This window comes from Meriones unguiculatus, chromosome 12, assembly GCF_030254825.1.
Source record: "Meriones unguiculatus strain TT.TT164.6M chromosome 12, Bangor_MerUng_6.1, whole genome shotgun sequence".
In the NCBI taxonomy this organism is placed as follows: domain Eukaryota; kingdom Metazoa; phylum Chordata; class Mammalia; order Rodentia; family Muridae; genus Meriones; species Meriones unguiculatus.
Genome location: NC_083360.1, coordinates 31,565,404 through 31,583,871, shown reverse-complemented (window position 1 = coordinate 31,583,871; position 18,468 = coordinate 31,565,404). Strand labels below are relative to the sequence as shown.

The following is an 18,468-nucleotide window of genomic DNA, read 5'->3' as shown; positions in this document are numbered from 1 at the left end:
TGTCTAGCCAGTCTAGCTAAAACAGAGATCCTTGGCCTCAGAGACCTTGTCTTAGGGTCATGAGATGGAGAGTGACTGAGGAAGACATTGGATTTGTGGGCCCTCTACAACCACACACGTACATATACATACATGCACATGATACACACCCACACTAAGGGTTTGTGTTTTGTCTTGAGATAGGGTCTTACTGTGTAGTCTATGTAGATCAGGCTGGCCTCAAACTCAGAGATACACATGTCTTTGCTTCCCAGGTTCTGGGGTTAGAGGTGTGCACCCACACTACCCCATGATGGGTTTTCTACTAGGTTTCCTGTGTCAGAAAGAATTAATATGTGAGGTGGTGGTGGCGCACACCTTTAACCCAGCACTCGGAGGCAGAGGCAGGCCGGTCTCTGAGTTTAAGGCCAGCCTGGTCTACAGGATGAGTTCCAGGACAGACAGCCAGGATTGCTGCACAGAGAAACCCTGTCTGGAAAAAAACAAATGAAAAGAGAGAGAGGGAAAGAAAAAGAACGAATGAATATAATGCTTAACAAATAATGGTTATAACTGTGTAACAACTTTGATTCTTACGGCACAGTACGAAGGTTAGACCCTCCTGATAGGGAAGTCCCAGTGTTTGACTTGTCAGACTTCCAGTGAGGGACTCAAAGCCCCAGCCCAGGGCTGTGCAGATGGCTGGCTGCTTCCTGGATGTGTGAGGGCCATCTCTTAACTCCTCAATTTCACCTCATGGGGACCCATAGTGTGTCCTTGATGTCAGAATATGAAATGATCACCTCTTTTTTCCCTGCCTGTCTGTAGGTCCTGGTCCAGTGGCGGGAGATTACGTCAATGCAGTTATATTACCGACAAAAGGAGGCAGCTGCCCTCAGGGAGGCCCGGAAAGCACTGGCCAGGGGTAAGGGACGCTTGTGGGAACAGTGCCGGGAGAGATAGGGACACAGGACTTCCCAGGGTTCCATGTGCGCCACAGGCTCTGCTAGTTCCTCGGACACTCCCATGACTAGGAGGCTTCAAACAAGGCCTGCTTTTTTTCAGTGTTGGAAGCAGAGGCTCTGGGGAGAATCCTTCCTTGGCTCTTCTAGCTTCTGGTTGTTGCCCTCCTTGGTGCTATATATGTAGAAACACACTTCACAATCTATGTTATATGATTTTATTACGTGAGCTTTAAAATAATAGTATCCGAGTCATCCCTGAGATGCTGAGAAGCCTGTGCTTGTCCGTGAAGCTGGGCGCCAATAGTTAAGAGTCAGCACAGAGTAGCTGGGTCTTCCTGGGGTGGGAGGCAGGGGATGACAAAGTGGTTATCAGTCTACAAGTTGGGGTGCCCCAGTAGTCCCTGTCTGGTGCTGGAAGCCCAGGAAGTTCCTGGAGAGCTGTTTACCTGTTGTCCATGAAAGTTTGAAAATGCTGATTTTGCTGTGAGTGTAGGAATCAGCAGCTGAAGCATCAACTGGGCTGTCTCCGAAGGACTTTTTTTTTTTTTTAATTATTTATTAATTATACGGTATTCTGCCTGCATGTATATCAGAAGAGGGCACCAGATCTTGTTATAGATGGTTGTGAGCCACCATGTGGTTGCTGGGAACTGAACTCAGGACCTTTGGAAGGTCAGACAGTGCTTTTAACCCCTGAGCCATCTCTCCAGCTCCCTCTGAAGGACTTCTTAAAGTGGGTAGTGGCACACGGCAGGTCCTTGGAACAAGGGACTTAGGCTGAGCACAAAATACCATCTGCAGGAGGGGTGCAGTGGCATTTGTGGTTTGGTGTCTTTCTTGTTTTGTTTTGTTTTGTGTGTTTTTGAGAAGGAGTTTCTCTCTGTAGCTCTGGCTGTCCTGGAACACACAACATAGACTAGGCTGGTCTTGAACTCAGAGTCTGCCTGCCTCTGCCTCCCAAGTGCCTGGATTAAAGGCACAAGGCTCATTGTCTTATACCTCGGGATCTCTACCATACCTTGTTAGATCTCAGGGGAAAATATCCTAAGACATAGGAATAGAGTTTTACAAAGTACAGACTTGTAGTCCTAGTGCTCGGAAGGCAGGAAGGAGGCATTCTGGAGCAGGAAGTTCGAGGCCACCTAGACAACACAGGGAGAAACCTTACTCCTTTTCCTCCCATTTCTTTTCTTCTGAAGATTATATAATTTCTTCTTTTCCCTCCTCCCCTGAAACCTTGTTTTGCGCTCTATCAAATCCAGGCCTCTTTTTTCACTGTGATTATAGACATCCTCTTCATTCTGTCTAGTGTTACTTATGTTATGCATGTTTTCAGGGCTGACCATTTGGTACAGGAGAACCAACTGGTAAGCTCTTTCCTGGGAAAGACTATTTCTCCCTCTCAGTATTTCTTAGTTTCCTCAGCAGGTCTTTGTGGAGGGCTGAGGCCTCATGGGCTTTGCCCCATCTGCATTGACATGTCCACTAGGGCCATCCTTGTTCAGCTCACATTTGGGCAGTCATGTTGATAGCTTCTGATATTACTAGGAGACAATCACACAGTAACCTCCCTGATCCTCTGGCTCTTAGGATCTTTTCTCCCATTCTTCCAGAATGTTCCCGTGCCTTGGGTGTGGGCGTGTTTTATAGATGTTTCAGTTGGGTTTTGATCTGCTGTCGTTTTCTGTAATGTCCTTCTGTTGCAACAAGTTTCCTTCATGAGGGGTGAGACCCTTTACTCTTTAGGGCAAACAAACAAATAAACAAACAAACAAATAAATAAATAAAAGTACAGGCCCATAGTCACATCACCTGGCGCTATACCCTCCGGGGGTTCCAACCCTCATTTTATCATCTGTAAAGTGGGGCTGTAGTGCCTTCCTTTTAGGTTGTTACTTAGGATTGGTGTAGTGTTAACTAGAGAGATAGATACGCTTAAAGCTGCACCCAGGAGGCGGTCAAATGGCTGGTAGAGAGCACCTAAGTTACGACTCATGACGGCTGCCTCCTCTGCATGGGAATGGGTCTAGAAGTATGTCCTGTATGAGGCATCCCCAGGACAAGTCTATGCAGTGGGGCCCAGAGAGTCGACAGTTTATCACTTTCCGGTCAGACCTCAGGCTCAGCTGACTTCAGATGAACCTATACCCTCTCCAAGCTTGGGCTCCAGCAGGAAGCTCCCTTTGGGGACTAAGGGTCTCCTTCCACATGCCTAGCTCCCTTGCTGTGGCTCTGTGGGCACCCCTGCAGTGACTAGACAGGTATGGGGACAGCGCTTGGGGAGGCAGCAGCAAAAAGAGGTTGTGGTTCCAGTTCCCCCGAGCGCAGAGATGGTCAGACCCGGCCTTCCACAGTGGCCCTGGATCCTGTGGTGTTTCTCTCTCACAGAAGGCTGGGTGTCATCTCCCACCAGCTTTCTACTGTCTAACCTTTTCCTGCTACAAAGTCACTCATGAATGAAAATCCTGCACAGCTGCCAGCTGGTTTACATCTCTTTCAGGTCGTCTCCGGATCTGGTTTCGGCGCTGGTGGTCCTGCAGCCAGAGAGAAGTCCAGCAGAGGTTCCTGCTGGAACAGGCGGCTCAGCATCGTCACCGGCAGCTGCTGGTGGAAGGGATGGCCCGGTGGAAGGCATACCATCTGGCATGTGTCAGAAAAAAGGTGAGGCGGTGTGGTAGCAGCTTTCCAGGCTCTGCAGGAGTCGGCTGTCTTGGCCAGGTGCCGGTGCCTTGGGGAGGGGTCTCCAGACAGACCTCTAGGCAACTAGTATGGGTGCTGGCGCTTTGCAACTCTGTGGGAACAAGGCTGCGGGAGCTGTTCGAGGCATCCACTGAAGGTGGGAACAGCCAGCCCCAGAATCAAGTCTACCCCAGAAGGCTGCTCAGAAGAGCAATCTCTTTTTTCCTAACCCCTGGCTCTTCAGATCCTGGGAAACTGTGGAGCCCTCCTCACCGCTGGAGGAGCCCTTGGCATCTGGGGCAGCTCATGGCAGGACACTGACTTGGGTGGAGCCTCCCCATGCAGCCTCCCCAGTGGCTGGGTATGAGATGTGCATTTGCTTTCTCCCCAGCTTCTGCAGAGACAAGGTGCCCAGCTCCTGGCACAGAGACTCGGTCGGGCCTGCTTCTGCCAGTGGAGGAAACAGGTGGGAACCAGAGTAGAACTTCTTTCCTACGCCTCAGACTTCAGCCTTGAGCCATCTCAGCCCCACAACTACTTCAGTCTTTAATGCTGTCTGTCCTAGGGCTCCATTCTTGTGCCCCCCTCAGCCCGACCCCCCGCACTATCAGCTTCCTTCATACACCGTTTGTCAAAGGCCAGTCTGTTGCATTCAGATTTCTCTTAGTGTCATCCTAAACACTTTGCAGTAATATCCGAAAATGAATGTGAAATCAACTTTAAGTCTGTGTTGGGGTCTTGATGAAAACCAGAAGGCCACACACAATGTGCTGCCAGCTCTGCCCCTAACTCCACGGTACTGCTCTGGGAGCCCCGCCCACTCCTTCCATTCACCGTTCCCACTACTCTGCATTCCTCCTGACTGTCATTTTTCAGTCTACGGACGCTGAATATATTGAATATCTCAAGGTCAGGATGAAGTCAGGGCCTGATTCCTTCCTAGTAGGAGGGTAGATGCTTCAGCTAGAGACTGGCGAGCTGGGAGTGGCCACGGCCGTGTTGCCCGTGCATGCCTCTGAATAACTTTGTCTGGCCCACAGCTGGCAGCCAGGAAGCAAGAGCAGTGGGGCACAGCCCGGGCACTATGGTTCTGGGCCTTCTCGCTACAGGCAAAGGTAATGGTTCTACAGCTCCCTTCAGGGGCTGTGTGGGCTGGGTCATGGGATCCCACATGAGCCTGAGCCCCATCTCTTGCCCTCCCTTCTGCGAGGTGTGGACTGCATGGCTGGGCTTTGTACTTGAGAAGAGGAGGAAGAAGGCCCGGCTGGAAAGCGCCGCGCGAGCCCACCAGCAGCAGCTCCTGCAGGAGGGTGCCACTCGGCTCCTGCGCTTTGCGGCCGGCATGAAGGCCGCCCGGCAGCAGCTGCAGGCCCGGCAGCAGCTCCAGGTGAGCCAGGGTCGCTGGTGGCCGCCGCAGGGCAGCACAGGCCAGGGGCTGATGGGAAGCTGTGTTGCAGGCAGCCCACAGCCTTCACTGCGCAGTCCGCCACTGTGCTGAGCTCTGGAAAAAGAAGGTCCTTGGTCCAGGCAGGACGGGTCAGCCAGCAGCAGCTGTCACATTCAGCAGGAGAGTGATGTTTAAGGACTCCTTTCTCTCTGGGGCTGCCGCTGGGGCTGGGGCTGCCACCCTGGAGACAGAGAAGCTGCGAGCTCCCCCGTGTCAGCGTGGCCTGGGCAGCATGGCAGCGGCTTCGGGGGAGCCCTGCCTCCTAGAACTGTAAGTGGTCTGCGCACCCCTCTGCCTCTAGCCCCAGAGAAGCCGGGAGCTCGTGTGAGGGACCAGCAGCCTCGTCACATCATGGCTGCTCAGAGGCCTCTCTGTCAGGCTGCTCTTTCCAGGGCATCAGGGAGGCAGTGTGATACCTGCTTCTCCCCGTTCTCCGACACAACCGTCAGCCTTGCTTTAGGCTTGCAGTCTCCCTCCTTCCCTGTCAGAAGCTCCACCTTTTGTGGGTACCCAACCATTTCTCCACCTCCTTGGATGGCTTTCCTCAGCCCTGTGCGTACCACCCTTGCTGAGACAGTCGACATTCCCAGAGTAACCAGCACTGAGTCTCAGCACTCACAGTGGGTAGAGGGTTCTGGGCCTGCCGCCCCCTTCGTCACTAACCTTGGCAGGACTCTGAACATCTCAGAGGCTTCTCCCTTCTGATAGGAAAGAACACCATATTGTCAGCTGGCGCAGCTCTAGCACCCATGGGTCAGGCAGACTGTATTCCATCAAGCTGTCTAGGCTCAGGCCTGCCACATGTCTCCCTGTAAAATGGCAAGGATTGAACCTTAGTGAGACCTCAGGTCTCCCTGCAGATCTTGTCAGTCCAAGGAACGGACTTATTTCTGTACAGCAAGGAGGCCCGCTTATCACGGAAACAGCCACGACGTCCATCCTTCCTGCTAGAGCATTTGAGGAGCCAGAGGTCCCCAGGATGGTGCACCCTTGGGGAGCAGCAGTAAGTGAAATGGTTGGGTCCCTAAAAGTGTTCAGGACTTTATCTGGGTCCTGTATGTTGTTGGATGTGTGGGTCCTTTAATCCAGGGAAAGGGACCATGGAGTGACCAGCCCCTGCCTGCCTTCTGCTCAGGTTAGAGAAGCCCCCGGAAAAGGCCGAAAGCCTGGCTCTATCAGGAGGCCTTTCCCTGGCCAGGCCCTTCTTGCCTGGGGTCCTGCCGAATGTTCCTGGTCCGAAGCTGCCTTCTACAGCAAGTCCAGCTGTACAGCAAGTACAGCTGTTGCCTCCTTCCTCCTTCATGCCCCGTGGGGCAGGAGGCACTGCCAGGGTGAGTCCTCCACTGGGCCTGGCACTCTCGCTTCTTGGATGCTCTTCCTCCCTCAAACCCCTGTTACTCTTCTTTCTGGAACTCCTTGGTCCCTGGACAAGCTTGGGTGCCCTGCACACCAGGCCTGTGTGCAGTGTGCACACAAAGCAGCCTGCTAACCCCCAACCCTTGAGAAATGTTCGGTGGTGGGACGGCTAGAAGAACCTTACAGGCAGGCTCTCAGCAGCTGGTCTTGGGGACAGGGGGGCTGTAGAGGCCTGGTGCGGGAAGAGGAAGAAACGAGGGGCTGTTGCAGGGCGCCACCTCTGGCCTGGACTTGCACTAAGTGGTGGGGCAGCCAGGAGCCTTGGTGTCATGAAGCAGACGTGCTGGTGCTCTGGCTTGGGCTTCTCACTGTGGAGGGGACGGTCTGTGGGGACAGTGAGGCAGGACTTGGTGTGGTAGGTATGGAGGGGAACGATAGAGAGATCCACGGTTACTTAAGGCAGAATTCTTTTACTAAAAGACGGAAACTGGGGCGGGGCCCACTGTCTGGTGGTGCAGTTGGTCTCTTTCACCCTAATCAGATCTGGGGGAGAGCAACAAGGCTCTGAGTGTCTGCAGTGCTGGGCAGAGGTCGCCTAGAAGAGCACAGGGGACAGAGGGTCCTGGGCAGAGGCAGCCAGGGACTGAAAGAGTACCAGGATGCTCCTCAGAACAGATGGCAGAACTGACTCCACTCCTAAAAGCTGGTGCTGACGGGGGGAGAGCTGGTAGCAAAAGTGACACAGACCTAATCCCTGTGAGCTCAAAACCAGCCCAGGCTACACAGTAAGACTGTCGCAGTAAATAAGTAAACAAATACTTTAAAAAGAGTGGCTTGTCCACTAAAGTAGCTTGTCCACTGAAGAGAAGACTTGGGGGCCAGGAGCAGTGGGAAGGGAGCACTGCCCTAGATCAGTCTTCCCCCGAGGCTGAGCTTAGCTTGTGAACTGAGCAGAGTGAGGTGAACGGATGGGAAGTGAAGAACCGCCGCCTTGTTCCTAGGGCAGCACTAGTGTCCCCTTACACGGGAGTGGCACCCAACAGTGAAGACTGTGAGGCTTTCCCAGTGTGTTACCTTCCAACAAACAGGCAGGACAAGGCTTTGTGTGTACTGGCTAGTCAGCCTCTGTCACTGCGAGGCGTGTGGGCAGTGAATGGAGGCGGGACTCACTTCCCAGGTCCCCACTCGCTTCCTTGCTCAGCATCCACCCTTTCTTCCTCTACAGGTATCAGCCAATCCCAGCATTCGTGGACCTCAACCTCCAGCGTGCCCATCCCTAACCAGGGGCCCCGATCCCCATCTCTTCCTCCCTGGAGACTCCCCAAGCACCAGGACTAGGCCAAGTCATGGCTCCGAGGCTACAGGTAGGTCAAAGGAGGTGCCACCTTCCACCAAAGCCCTGCCAGTCTCCTTGGTTCTAAAGGGGGATGGCGGGAAAGGTCACACTTGTCTTCTTGTTGCTGCAGGCCACACAGAGCTTGAGGCTGAGCTAGAGGGGATTCAGCAGCAGTTACAGCACTACCAGAACACCAAGCAGAACCTCCGGTGAGGCCCACAGCTGCCCTGAGACCTGTCCACGGGAATAGCCGTGGCCTAGAAAGGCAGGTGGCCCCACCCCCAGCAGAGGCCGGGACCCCTTCGGTATTGACTCCGGGGATTGGTGTGAGTGTCCTGTGGCAGTTCTACCTCTCTTAGAAGGGTCAAGTTGGCCTCACCTAGGCTTGGAAGTCCTTCTTTCCATTTGGAGGATAGTAAAGCCAAGCAAGACTCTATTACCCACCCAGCAACCGTAACTGTAATGCTGACAAGGTACAGACAGCATGGGCCCGGATCCTAGTTACAGCCAGTGCTCTGGACCCTGTTGACATAGAGAAGCTTTCAGAGACCTGAGTGAAAAAGACTGGTCCCTTAAAAAAAGGGACAGGAAGAGTAGTATTCACATGGGCTTACCTAAGTTGCTGTTTGCTGGGGAGGACGGAAGAGCATTGCTCTCCTCAGCCATTGTCTGCAGCTTGGAGCAGGGGCCTTCCACTCTGTCTCTACTGTGGTCCTTCAGTATTAGCCGATATGCCTCTTCAAGCCAGAAAGCGTTCCTTTAATGCTATGCCAAGAACCCAGATCAAATAGGCAGCAGGTGTCCCCATCCCCAGGTCATGCCAGCGACAAGCCAACAGCCTGCGGAGGTGGCTGGAGCTAAGCCAGGAGGAGCCCAGGTCTGAGGACCTGGATCTAGAACAGCAGGTGAAAAAAGAACTGGAGGAGGTAAGACCCAGGCCAGACCCAGGGTCAGCCCCTGGGCCATGCTTCCCTTCGGCTCACCTGTCCCTTCCCTGGCCCCAGGTGGAACTACAGATCCAGCAGCTGACTGAAGAGCTCCAGGCCCAGCGACAGCCAATTGGTGCATGCATTGCTCGTGTTCGGGCCCTAAGACAGGCTCTGTGCTAGGGGGCTTGCCCCTGGGGGACAGGTGCTAGCTTTCATAAGGCCATAGATGTTCCCACTCCCCACCCACACCTTCAACAAAAGAATGCAAAGCTACAACAGGTTTTGTTTTGTTTTTAATTTCAAAATGTCTTGCAATTAAATGAATTACTGTTCAGAAGTCTCCTACTTTTCATACAAAATACTGTGCTACTGATACAGTTGAAAAGTTCAATGATTTCTCCTGTAGGAGAAATTCATGGCATTCCCAAGATGAACATGAAATCTGGCCTTGTCCTTACCACTGGGCTCTCACGGCCTACATACCCAGCAGCTACTTGAAACCGTTTTCTCAGGCTCTGTTCACCATTCCACCTGCCTCAACACAGCAACAGACCGATAGCAGCATGTTCCCTGCTTCCTGCAGGGCTGGGCCTCCACCTTCCCCTTGACTCTGGACTCTCCCAGGCAGGTCAGATAATGCCTACCAGCAAAAGGACTCAGCTGGCTTAGGAGGGTCAGTCCTTGGGGACTACAAAGGTCTACGTCATTTAGTCACTGACCCCAGAAGACACTGGCAGAGTCTAGGACAACACATTGAGCAACGTATAAATGATTTTACTTTTCCAGCAAGCAGACAAGTGAATTTGTGATCAGAAAAGCAGTTATGAAGGCCGTGTGGCCTGCTCTAGGAAGACAGTAGATCCAGTCTGTGCCAAGGAGGCACCTCACCCTGTACACAGGGAGGGGAGGCAGAGAAACCAGCATGAGCAGAAGAGGCAAACAGAAGGCCCTGAGACAGGTGCGAGGCACAGCTAGAGGATGTGGTAACCATTCTCACAACACGCAGCCAGGAGATGGCGGGTCTCTGGCTTATGGTGAGTTTTTAAAATCCTCTCAAAGTGATTTTGAGGTCAAATCGCAGCCACGCACACTCTGTAAAGGGGCCAGGTAGGTCCTGAGAGATCCAGAACCTTTCCTCTGCACCTCTGGACATGCAGGAACAAATCATTCAGGTCCTACGAGGTCAGCCCCACAGTGCCCCCCGGACAGCCTGAGGCTCCTCTGAAGACCCTCATGCTCCTGTGTGGAAAGATCCCTTGGGAGCCACAATCAAGGTGACTAGAGGGAGCCCAGTGCTTCCCCAAAGCGGATCTTCTGCCCTGCCTTCAGCCTGAAGTTGAAGTCCTTGGGTGCCTCAAAGAGGAGCACAATGGTGGAGCCCAGGTTGAACTCGCCCAGCTGCTCGCCCTTGCGCATGGGAACGCCCTCCTTGTTGGCGTGTGTCACGAAGCTCAGGTCATTGTAGGAACCCTTGCTGTACCTGGGGCTGTTTGTTTGCAGGTCCTACGGGCAGGAAGTAAAAGGGTAATTGCCTTGTTGCCTGACCTCAACCCTGCCCAGCCCAGCTCAGAGAAGGTGACAGACACAGCATCTCAGGGCAAAGGCCTGTCACTAATCAACACTCCCAACATCTGTTGTGCCCTAGACAAGGAGGGTGGGGTCAGGCCCAAGGCTCATCCAAGCATAAATGGTGCAAGGCTAGCAGCAGCAGCAGGTAGTAACACCTAAAAAGGCAGAGTGGGTGCCACATTTTCTCATTCAAGCCAACTACACCCTCTGCATGTTCCATCTTTGCCTCTGACCATGCATGGCTCCTGACAGAAGATTATGTTGGGAGTGGAGTTGGGTCCTTCATCTCTCCAGCCATCTTCAGAGACAGGGAGGCTGAGCTGGCATGGGTGCCTACAGAGCAGCTGCTCAGCAGAGCCGGCAAATATCTGGCTGCACAGCAAATGGAATGGCTGGACCCAAGGGGTTTGGCCTGGGGGCTCTACTCACCCGGTCAAAGTAGATGCGGATAGAGCCCACGTTGGTGGCTCCCACTGCTGTCAGCGAGAAGAACCCATGTTTCCAGTCCCCAGTTAGGACCACTCGCTCATTGTGACAGAAGAGCTCTTTGATCCAGCGGGCCATGCCAGGGTTCACAGACATCAAGGAACCTAGGAGTCAGGAGAACATACTTTCTGCTCAGAGCCTGGTATGTTCACATCAGAATGGCCAAGAGCCACAGGGACTCACAGGCCACAGGCCAAGTGTTCCAAATTCTAAGCAGGACCCAAGGCACCCTTGCCTATAACCAGCCAGCCTCAAGTGGTCATCTCCTGGCCTTGACAACACCAGCCAAGAGCCCAGTCCTCTCAAGTCAAAAGGCCCACAAGCCTAATGCTCACAGAGGTGTCTCCCTGCCTCAGCCAGCCCTGGGCATACCTGGGAAGTGACGCCGATGTGAGACAGTCCAGTCAGTAGGGGAGTGGAAGCAGTGATAGTCTCCTGGGGCCAGGTAGATGACACAGTGGTAGAGCTCATTCCCTTCCCGGGTGACCAGCTGCTTCCTGAAGGAGTCACGGGAGGAGGCTGTGGGGTGGAGCAGAAAGAATGCCTGGCTCTTTGACAAGCTCCAGGTGCCACTGATCCCACAGTGAGCACCAGGTCCATGGCTTGCATGCAGCCTCGCTGCAGGCTCCGGTGAGGACTCCTGGCTACATGCCAGCCTGCTGCCTCCCAGCCTTTGTATCCTCCTGGCCCCTTATTCCCTTTGTTAGCCTCTGACCTCTACCTCAGCCCCAACCCAACTAAGCAGTGACCCACCTGGAGGGAAGGGCAGGTCCTCTGTACAGGCTCGAGGGCCCAGGAACGACTCCAAGGAGTAGGTTACACCCTTTACCTGCTCCACCTCGCAGTTCTTCACCTGCCCAAAGGTGAGGATCTTGCCATCTGATGGGCTGATCTGGAGGAGACAGAGAGGCCTGAGGATAAGGCCTCGGCTTCAGAGGCTCCCAGAAGTCCACCTGCCAAACACCTCAGGAGCCCCAGTCCAGGACATGCTGACACATCCAAGACATGAGGGAGCAGCCCAGAGGGCCACAGCCAGTGTGGTGCTGCTAAGCCTGGCATAAAGTCAGATGACGATCTCACTTCCCAGTGAAGAACCTAGATGAGGGCCAGGCCTTACCACACTGTGCAAGCCACAGACAGGCCGCGCCTGAGGCTTCAGCTTCCGCCGGAAGAGCTCGCTGAGGTTTCGGTAGTGCTGCAGGTCCTCCACGGCAGCCTCCGCCATGTTCACCCCAAAGGTCCAGATATACAGGCTGTAGACTGGCCTCCGCAGCCAGTAAGGGAGTTCCACCTGGTTGAGGCGGCCCCAGGCACGCGACAGCAAACGCGTTGGCACCGACTTGTACAGGGCCACCTGCAGGCCATAGTACAGGAGGCTGAGTTGGTCACAAACTGAGTGCTTTCATACAACCCCAACCCCGAGAAAGGAGAGGGAGGGAGGGAGGAAAAGCCACCATGAAGGCCCAAGTATTCAGGCTGGTTTGTGAGGTGGCTGTTTCTCAGAAGGAACCAGACTGTGCTCACCAAATACTCAAACAAGGGCTGGATACACATATAGCCCGGATCATTTTTGCTATTCCATGCAAAGAACTCCTGGTTCTTGAAAATGGGAGGTGAGGGATGGAAACAGATCTGGTACAAGCCTAAAAAGCTGTATCAGGAGGCTTGCTAGCCTTGTCTCCGCTCACTGCCCGCATTTTAGACTACTCAAAAAGGCATGAGGAGGCTCCCAAGGGGCAGGCGCACAGTCCAGAGAGCATCGTCTTCCCAGGAAGCAAGGACGGTGTTCTCGACACCAGATCTGCAGCATCGTCCTGGTACTTCTGCACCTGAGCAAGCCATGGGCTCTCACAGAGGCAGGAGGAGATTTCTGACATCAGCCTAGTATGGAGCACTAGGGGGCAGTTAACCAGTCCCGCTGTTAGGCCAGAGGGTCCTGCAGAAATCTTGAGCTTCTGTTGCTGCTGCTCTGTATTTGAACATAGCAGAGCACCAACTCTCTTAGGGGTGAAGTCATTTTACCAAGCTCCTCCCACTCTCCCCCAGACAAGGTTTTTCTGTGTAACAGAGTCCTGGGCTCTTTGTAGACCAGGCTGGCCTGGAACTCAAGAGATCCACCTGCCTCTGCCTCCCAAGTGTTGGGATTAAAGGTGTGTGCCACCAAGCCTGGCTTCCCCATACTAAATTGGTGTCTCCTGGCTGATGCCCAGCCACTTGGGCAGAGCAAGACCATCAAGTGGCCTAAGGATGTGCTCTAGTGTCAGGTAGAGTCCTGTGGGCATTTGTGATGCCCACCTAGATCACCAGTAGGCAAAGAGCAGAACTTCTTTCTTCGGGCCAGCCTGTCAAGAAGTTGAGGGCAAGAGAGGCCTTCAAGTACATGCTGGCCGCGTCCTGGGGCAGCTACCTGTGCAGTCTGAGCTTTTGAAGCATGATTCCAAACTAATAGGCCCAGCCTGGCTGCAGCCTTCCTAAGCTGCCCTCTGGGGTCCAGAATTTACTTGGATCTCTCTTAAAATCACCTCTGCTTTCTTCTGCCTGTCAGAGTCAGAGGGGCATTTTCTCATTGATCAATGTAAGCTCCTTCTAAAACCAGAGCTCCCAGTGACACCAGCTAGATGCTCACAGGGCCACCAACGAAGCAACCTTTTCAGACATATCTACCCAAGAGTACAGCCACTGATAGCTTGTTTCCTTTTCTGTCTTCTCTGTGCTGCAGCTTCAGGCCTGTCTAGGGAGGGCCATGGCCAAGGGGCCCATTCACACTTACCCTGCTCATGGGCCTCCATCCCACCCGGCTGAGGGGCCTGAGAGCACCAAAGGGCAGGAGGTAGTAGAGGATGGTCAGGGGCCAGGAGCGTAGTTTCAGAGCAGGTCTGGACATGCAGCTCAGCTGGCCTAGCCTCCGCCGTAGGGCCAGTTGGGGGAAGTGCAACCTGCAGGACACATGTCCACACATGCCCTGGGTCTGAGGGAAACTGAGGACCAACCCCCTCAGCCAGTGCCATCCTGCTCCCCACCCCCAATTCCCCCCCTTCTCCCGCCAGTGGAGCCAAAGAGCTCCAGCAGGCAGTCCAGTGTCTGTCTCGTTCCAATCAACCCTGGTTCTGCATCAGAGGCCTGGCTGCCTGACTAGTGGGCTCGTTTCCCAGTGTCTCTCCCCCACCCCCGCTGGCTGACTGAGTGGGCAGCCACAGGACAAAGGCAGTTCAGACCCAACTCCTGGTACCTCTAAGGTAGAGCATCCTCCTAGTATAGCAGCAATCCTAGCGCAGGCCTTGGGGGCCCAGAATGAGAAGGCGAAAGAACCTGCCTTACACCACAGCCTCCAAGGACAGTTGGGACCCAAGGATAGGTGCCAGAAAGGTGCCATCACAGGTGCAGTGCGATGAGCCTAGACAGATGGGCGACACCTGCCGAGTACTCCACTGTGGCACCAGGAAAAACATTCAGGTCTTTTGCTTTCTCTTCTAAGTGATAGGCCACAGCTGTGGCTCCATCCACCCGTGTCTCTCCAAACCTCATCCACAGGGCTAGAAGGAGGCTCTCCACCCACTTCCAAACCACCTCCCTGCTGTTAGAGCCACCGTATGACCCAGGGTACCCACCCGTTTTACAAATTCCTTGTCTTTTATTCAGCCAGCTTTGCAAAGGCACAGAGGCCTTTTCATTCGGCTTTCTGAATGCAAGCAACTAAGATCCCTGTCACAGTTAGGTCCTAGAGAATACTCCTGAGGCCTCAATGTAGTCATCATGAGACCATACTGCCACCCACTCTGAAAATGTCCCCAGGCTTCAGCTTCTTGTCTGAAAAACCACATTTGATTAAACAAGCTAAGGCTGCCATTGGAACTGTGCTCTTAAGAGTCCTCTGTCTCCTAGAAACTGAGAAAACCAAGAACAAAAGGGGATTTCAGCAGAGCTCTGGCGAGTGGCTGGCAGTCCACCAGGGACAGCGGAGGGCTGAGCCCAAGCACAGGCACTAGGACCACAGCAATCAAGGTCCTGCATTCCTTCCTTCTCTTCTTCTGGACGCCGCTATCTTTGTAATACACAAGGGGAGGTGCAGGGGAGGCGGTAGGGCTCAAGCAAAGACAAATCCCTGTTCTCCGTCAGGCTGCCCCACCCAAGTCACTGCAGAAGACAGAGACCAATCCCGAAGAGCTTGGGGTGGGGGGGCTCTCCCAAGCATAAGAAGCAGTGTGGTAGGAGGAGGGGGCCTCGGTGCCCTTGTTAAGGACCAAGACACAGGGCAGAAGCCCACTGCTGTCTCCCCACACTGGTCCCTCCTCACAGCCAGAACCATAGATACCTGATGGCACTCAGGAACCCCTCTCCAGGCCCCTTCTGCCGAGGGGTCACTCCCAGACCCCCTACTGCCACCTCCACATTGGGACCACTGGGCTTGACATCTGACCTGCCTGAGACTGTGCCGGGGCACAATAGGGTTAGGTCTCGGTGGGCAGCATCTCACCATTTCGCTGCTGCTTGAAGCTCTGGTCCTTGCCGCTTCTCTGACTGACACATCAGGGGGTAGGCACAGGGAGCGTGTTGTGAGCCTCCACGAGAGTGCGCTAGAGAGCGTGCTGGCTTGCTGGCTCACTCACTCACGGGCCTTTGTTTCTCTCCTTCCTCCCCTTCCCCCTCGCCAGAGGTACTTCAGTTGCTGGCGGCAACGCTTCACTTTCCTTCACTTTCGGTGGCTCACAGGGCTGGAGGACCACAGCTATTGCAAACAGACAAGTCCTAGTCACACGCGTGCTTGGGGCTTCTGTTCAGGTCACCTGCTCAGGCTCTGCTGCCAGAGCTGTCTGGTTCCTGCCAGCTGTCCCGTGCAGCTCTCCCTGCTCTGCTGGAGGGCAGCAAGGGGGTGAAGCCCTGGGCTGTGCGCTCCAGACAGCCTGCTGAAGAGGTGACCAGACAGTGCCACGACTTCTAGGCGCCACTGAGTTCTGAAAGCACAAGGTGGGAATCTGAGCCCTCTGCTCCAGGCGGATGCCCCTCCCTCAGAGGACCTGACCCATTTTCCATTCAGGTAACAAAGTAGCATCTGAGGAATGACAGAGGGGGCAGCTGGCCAGGACATTCAGGGAAGGACATGGTGTGTACCTGGGCACTGTAACACGCTGTAAGCCCTCCTGGCCGAGGCCTCCAGTGCCTGATTCTGTGTAATCCAGACCTCTTCACATGCTGTACACCTAGGCTATCTCACAGAAAACCAACCTGGGGTTGGCCAGTAGCCAGCACTGCAGCCCAACTCTTCCTAGCACACTTTCAATCTTCCTCCAAAAAAGCACCATGGCCATCTTCAGGGCCCATCACGTGGTCACAGCCTCCCCACTGTACAGATAACAGGGAGAGAAGAGTAACTTCTCTTCCACAACTGCTGCTGTCTCAGCCCAGAACCTTCAAGGTCCTGGGAGGAAGAGAGTTCACAGGGGCTAGGAAGCTCATACACCTGCTCTCCAGTCTCAGTCACAGCCCTGGAAGTACTGGAAGGACAGACATGGCATCTGTCACCACTTTCAGATGAAGACATGCTGGCCTCAAGAGTTGCTCTCTGAGGCAGAACAGACTCCGGCAAGGAACAGCTTGCAACGTGTGGCGACAGCTCATACCACCTTTCTTTACAAGGGTTTGTGTGGGACACTGGTAAGTTCATCTCAGCCCAAGAGGTGAAAATTCCAGCCCAGGCACTGCCTGTAAAAACCACTGAATCCCATGCTAGTGGCCTCTGGGAGAAGAGACAAGGCCACCAAGGCCTGGGTATGTACAGATCTCTCCCTGTGATAAGGAAGTGGAGGAATGGCCTATTCCAACACACAAAGGTCCTCAAACTTCCTCTCTCAAAAGATGCCAACACCAGATCAGCACACGTGGGAGCCGCACCCTATCCAAGGGCCAGGACTAGGCTTTAGGGACAGCCATGCTTCTGCTTTAGGCTCATAGGAGCCTCCTGCTAACTTTCCAATCATGACAGTAAGTGTGCTCTGACCATTCTTCCTACACTGAGTGCATGAGTTTCGTACTGGCCATGGAAATGGGCTCAGGGCTGATGTGCTATCATGTGAGTTGCTGTCAGACTCTCAGATGCTCTTCCCTTGCTCTATAAAGTCCAGGCTTTGAAACAGGAGCAGGGCACACCCAGAATTAATGGGGAAACAAGCATGACCTTGTGGAATGTGGCAGGGAACCCAAGATGCCTCAGTTTCCTGTCACGTTTTCCTTACTGTCCTACCAAACAGGATGCTAACTCTGGCAGCTCTGAACACGAGCCTGCAAATCTAGCTCAGCTAAAACATAGGTTCTCAACTCAGACTCATACAGACTTTTATCTCCCTTAGCACTACGAGGGACCAGTCAGGTCCTTCTAGGCTGGGGCCCTCAACAAGCTGGGTGGCCCACAGGACAGGGTAGCCTGGGTTCCCCCCCGGCTTCAGCAAGACGGCTTAAGGGCCTAGGGCAAGGAGCTGCTTCCTTGAAGAGGCACTAAGCCTGAGGGACCAAGGCACCCAACCTGCACTTGCCTACAGTGCGAGCATGGATGAGCAGCGTGTTCTTGCCTTTGCCACACTCTTTTCTCCTTCACTGGAACGCCTGGGTGCAAACATTTCCTAAAAACATCAAAGCAGATCCTACATAGTACTTAGGGAACACGGTGGCCTGAGTCCTGTCTGTCCAGCCTAGGGTGACATCCAAGGACACAGACAGGCCCCTCCAGTCTACCGCCTCACCTCCAAAGCCGAGCCACCTCAATGCTTCCATCCTCCCCCTCATAGGACCACACCACCCTCCATCTGCAAAATCCCTTGGCCCAGAAGTAGAGATCTGGCCCTCCCTAGCCTCTGAGTACTCAGGGCTTTGGGCAAGTCCTGGGCAAGCAGGAGCCCTGAAAAGCAGGTCAAGTGCTGACACCTGTCCCTTCTGAGAGTCAAGTACTACCTGGCGAAGCTAGTGCAGACTGTGTTCAGCCAGACTTTAAAGCTACTATACGGCCTGAGGACCAGTCACCCGGTACATGAGAACTACAGGATCTATGTAAGCACAAATCTGTTCACTATAGTTCTGGGAGCTGGTCAAGGCCTTGGTCAAGGCTGATCTCCCAGCCTGTTCCTTCATCTGGAAGCAGAAGTAAAACTCTTCTGCCAACTTCCTCTGCCCACCTGAGACTCAGAACATGGTTACAACCAAGGCCTGAGTAACCTTATAAATCTTAACTCCTACCTCACCCCAAAGCTCCCCAAGTCTTACCTCCCTTTCCAGCAAAGGAAACACACTATGAAAAGGCAAAAAAAGAGGCAACTCTGAAAAGAGGATCCCAAAATATGAGCCAGTTCTGCCTAGTAAACAGGAAGTATGGGCTAATGGAAGCATATGGAGCCAGAGCTAGTTCTGTGAGGACATGCTGTTCTGGAGCTCAGACCCATGTCCTCCTCCGTCTACCACTACTTGGAACAAAGGCAAGGATATCTGGTCCCCAATGGAATGGAACATTCCAACTGAAGTCAACAAATGGACAGGGCCAGTTAGCAGTTGTTATAGGTATGTAGGGTATGAGTGGTGGGGGTATGAAGTGGGCACGTGTGCTTGTGGGTGAGGGGTCAGGTGTGCTCTGGGGTGTGCGCACCCCTCCTCTTCTTGACTTGGTGGGTTCTGGTTTGGGCAGGAGATGAAAAGCAGGAAGACTCTAAGAAGCCCTTCCTGAACAAGAGCCCTCCGGTG

At 53.9% G+C, this 18,468-nt stretch overlaps 2 protein-coding genes across 18 annotated transcripts in view; one reads left to right on the top strand and one right to left on the bottom strand.

Moving 5' to 3' along the window:
• The window catches only part of Sfi1 (SFI1 centrin binding protein), a 71,512-nt gene extending 62,484 nt beyond the window's left edge, over window positions 1–9,028 (top strand). For 4 of the 8 annotated variants that reach the window (XM_060365522.1, XM_060365526.1, XM_021651991.2 and 1 more), the window contains 12 exons: window positions 808–904; window positions 3,445–3,605; window positions 4,015–4,089; window positions 4,664–4,738; window positions 4,834–5,010; window positions 5,081–5,340; window positions 5,969–6,073; window positions 6,206–6,401; window positions 7,652–7,790; window positions 7,893–7,971; window positions 8,577–8,688; window positions 8,767–9,028. In XM_060365522.1, coding sequence (XP_060221505.1) covers window positions 808–904; window positions 3,445–3,605; window positions 4,015–4,089; window positions 4,664–4,738; window positions 4,834–5,010; window positions 5,081–5,340; window positions 5,969–6,073; window positions 6,206–6,401; window positions 7,652–7,790; window positions 7,893–7,971; window positions 8,577–8,688; window positions 8,767–8,871 — 1,581 coding nt within the window. In that variant the 3' untranslated portion in view covers window positions 8,872–9,028. Of the gene's footprint in view, window positions 1–807; window positions 905–3,444; window positions 3,606–4,014; window positions 4,090–4,663; window positions 4,739–4,833; window positions 5,011–5,080; window positions 5,341–5,930; window positions 6,074–6,205; window positions 6,402–7,651; window positions 7,791–7,892; window positions 8,089–8,576 lie in introns of those variants that run through there. The other 4 variants (XM_060365525.1, XR_009585075.1, XM_060365524.1 and 1 more) reach the window with 4 other exon arrangements.
• The window catches only part of Pisd (phosphatidylserine decarboxylase), a 57,708-nt gene continuing 48,211 nt past the window's right edge, over window positions 8,972–18,468 (bottom strand). For 4 of the 10 annotated variants that reach the window (XM_060365530.1, XM_021652041.2, XM_021652048.2 and 1 more), the window contains exons 2-8: window positions 15,221–15,472; window positions 13,517–13,682; window positions 11,864–12,100; window positions 11,500–11,638; window positions 11,119–11,265; window positions 10,690–10,850; window positions 8,972–10,194 (exon numbers count right to left, since the gene is read on the bottom strand). In XM_060365530.1, the coding sequence (XP_060221513.1) occupies window positions 9,970–10,194; window positions 10,690–10,850; window positions 11,119–11,265; window positions 11,500–11,638; window positions 11,864–12,100; window positions 13,517–13,682; window positions 15,221–15,273 (1,128 nt within the window). In that variant the 5' untranslated portion in view covers window positions 15,274–15,472 and the 3' untranslated portion in view covers window positions 8,972–9,969. Of the gene's footprint in view, window positions 10,195–10,689; window positions 10,851–11,118; window positions 11,266–11,499; window positions 11,639–11,863; window positions 12,101–13,516; window positions 13,683–15,163; window positions 15,473–18,468 lie in introns of those variants that run through there. The other 6 variants (XM_021652006.2, XM_060365531.1, XM_060365534.1 and 3 more) reach the window with 3 other exon arrangements.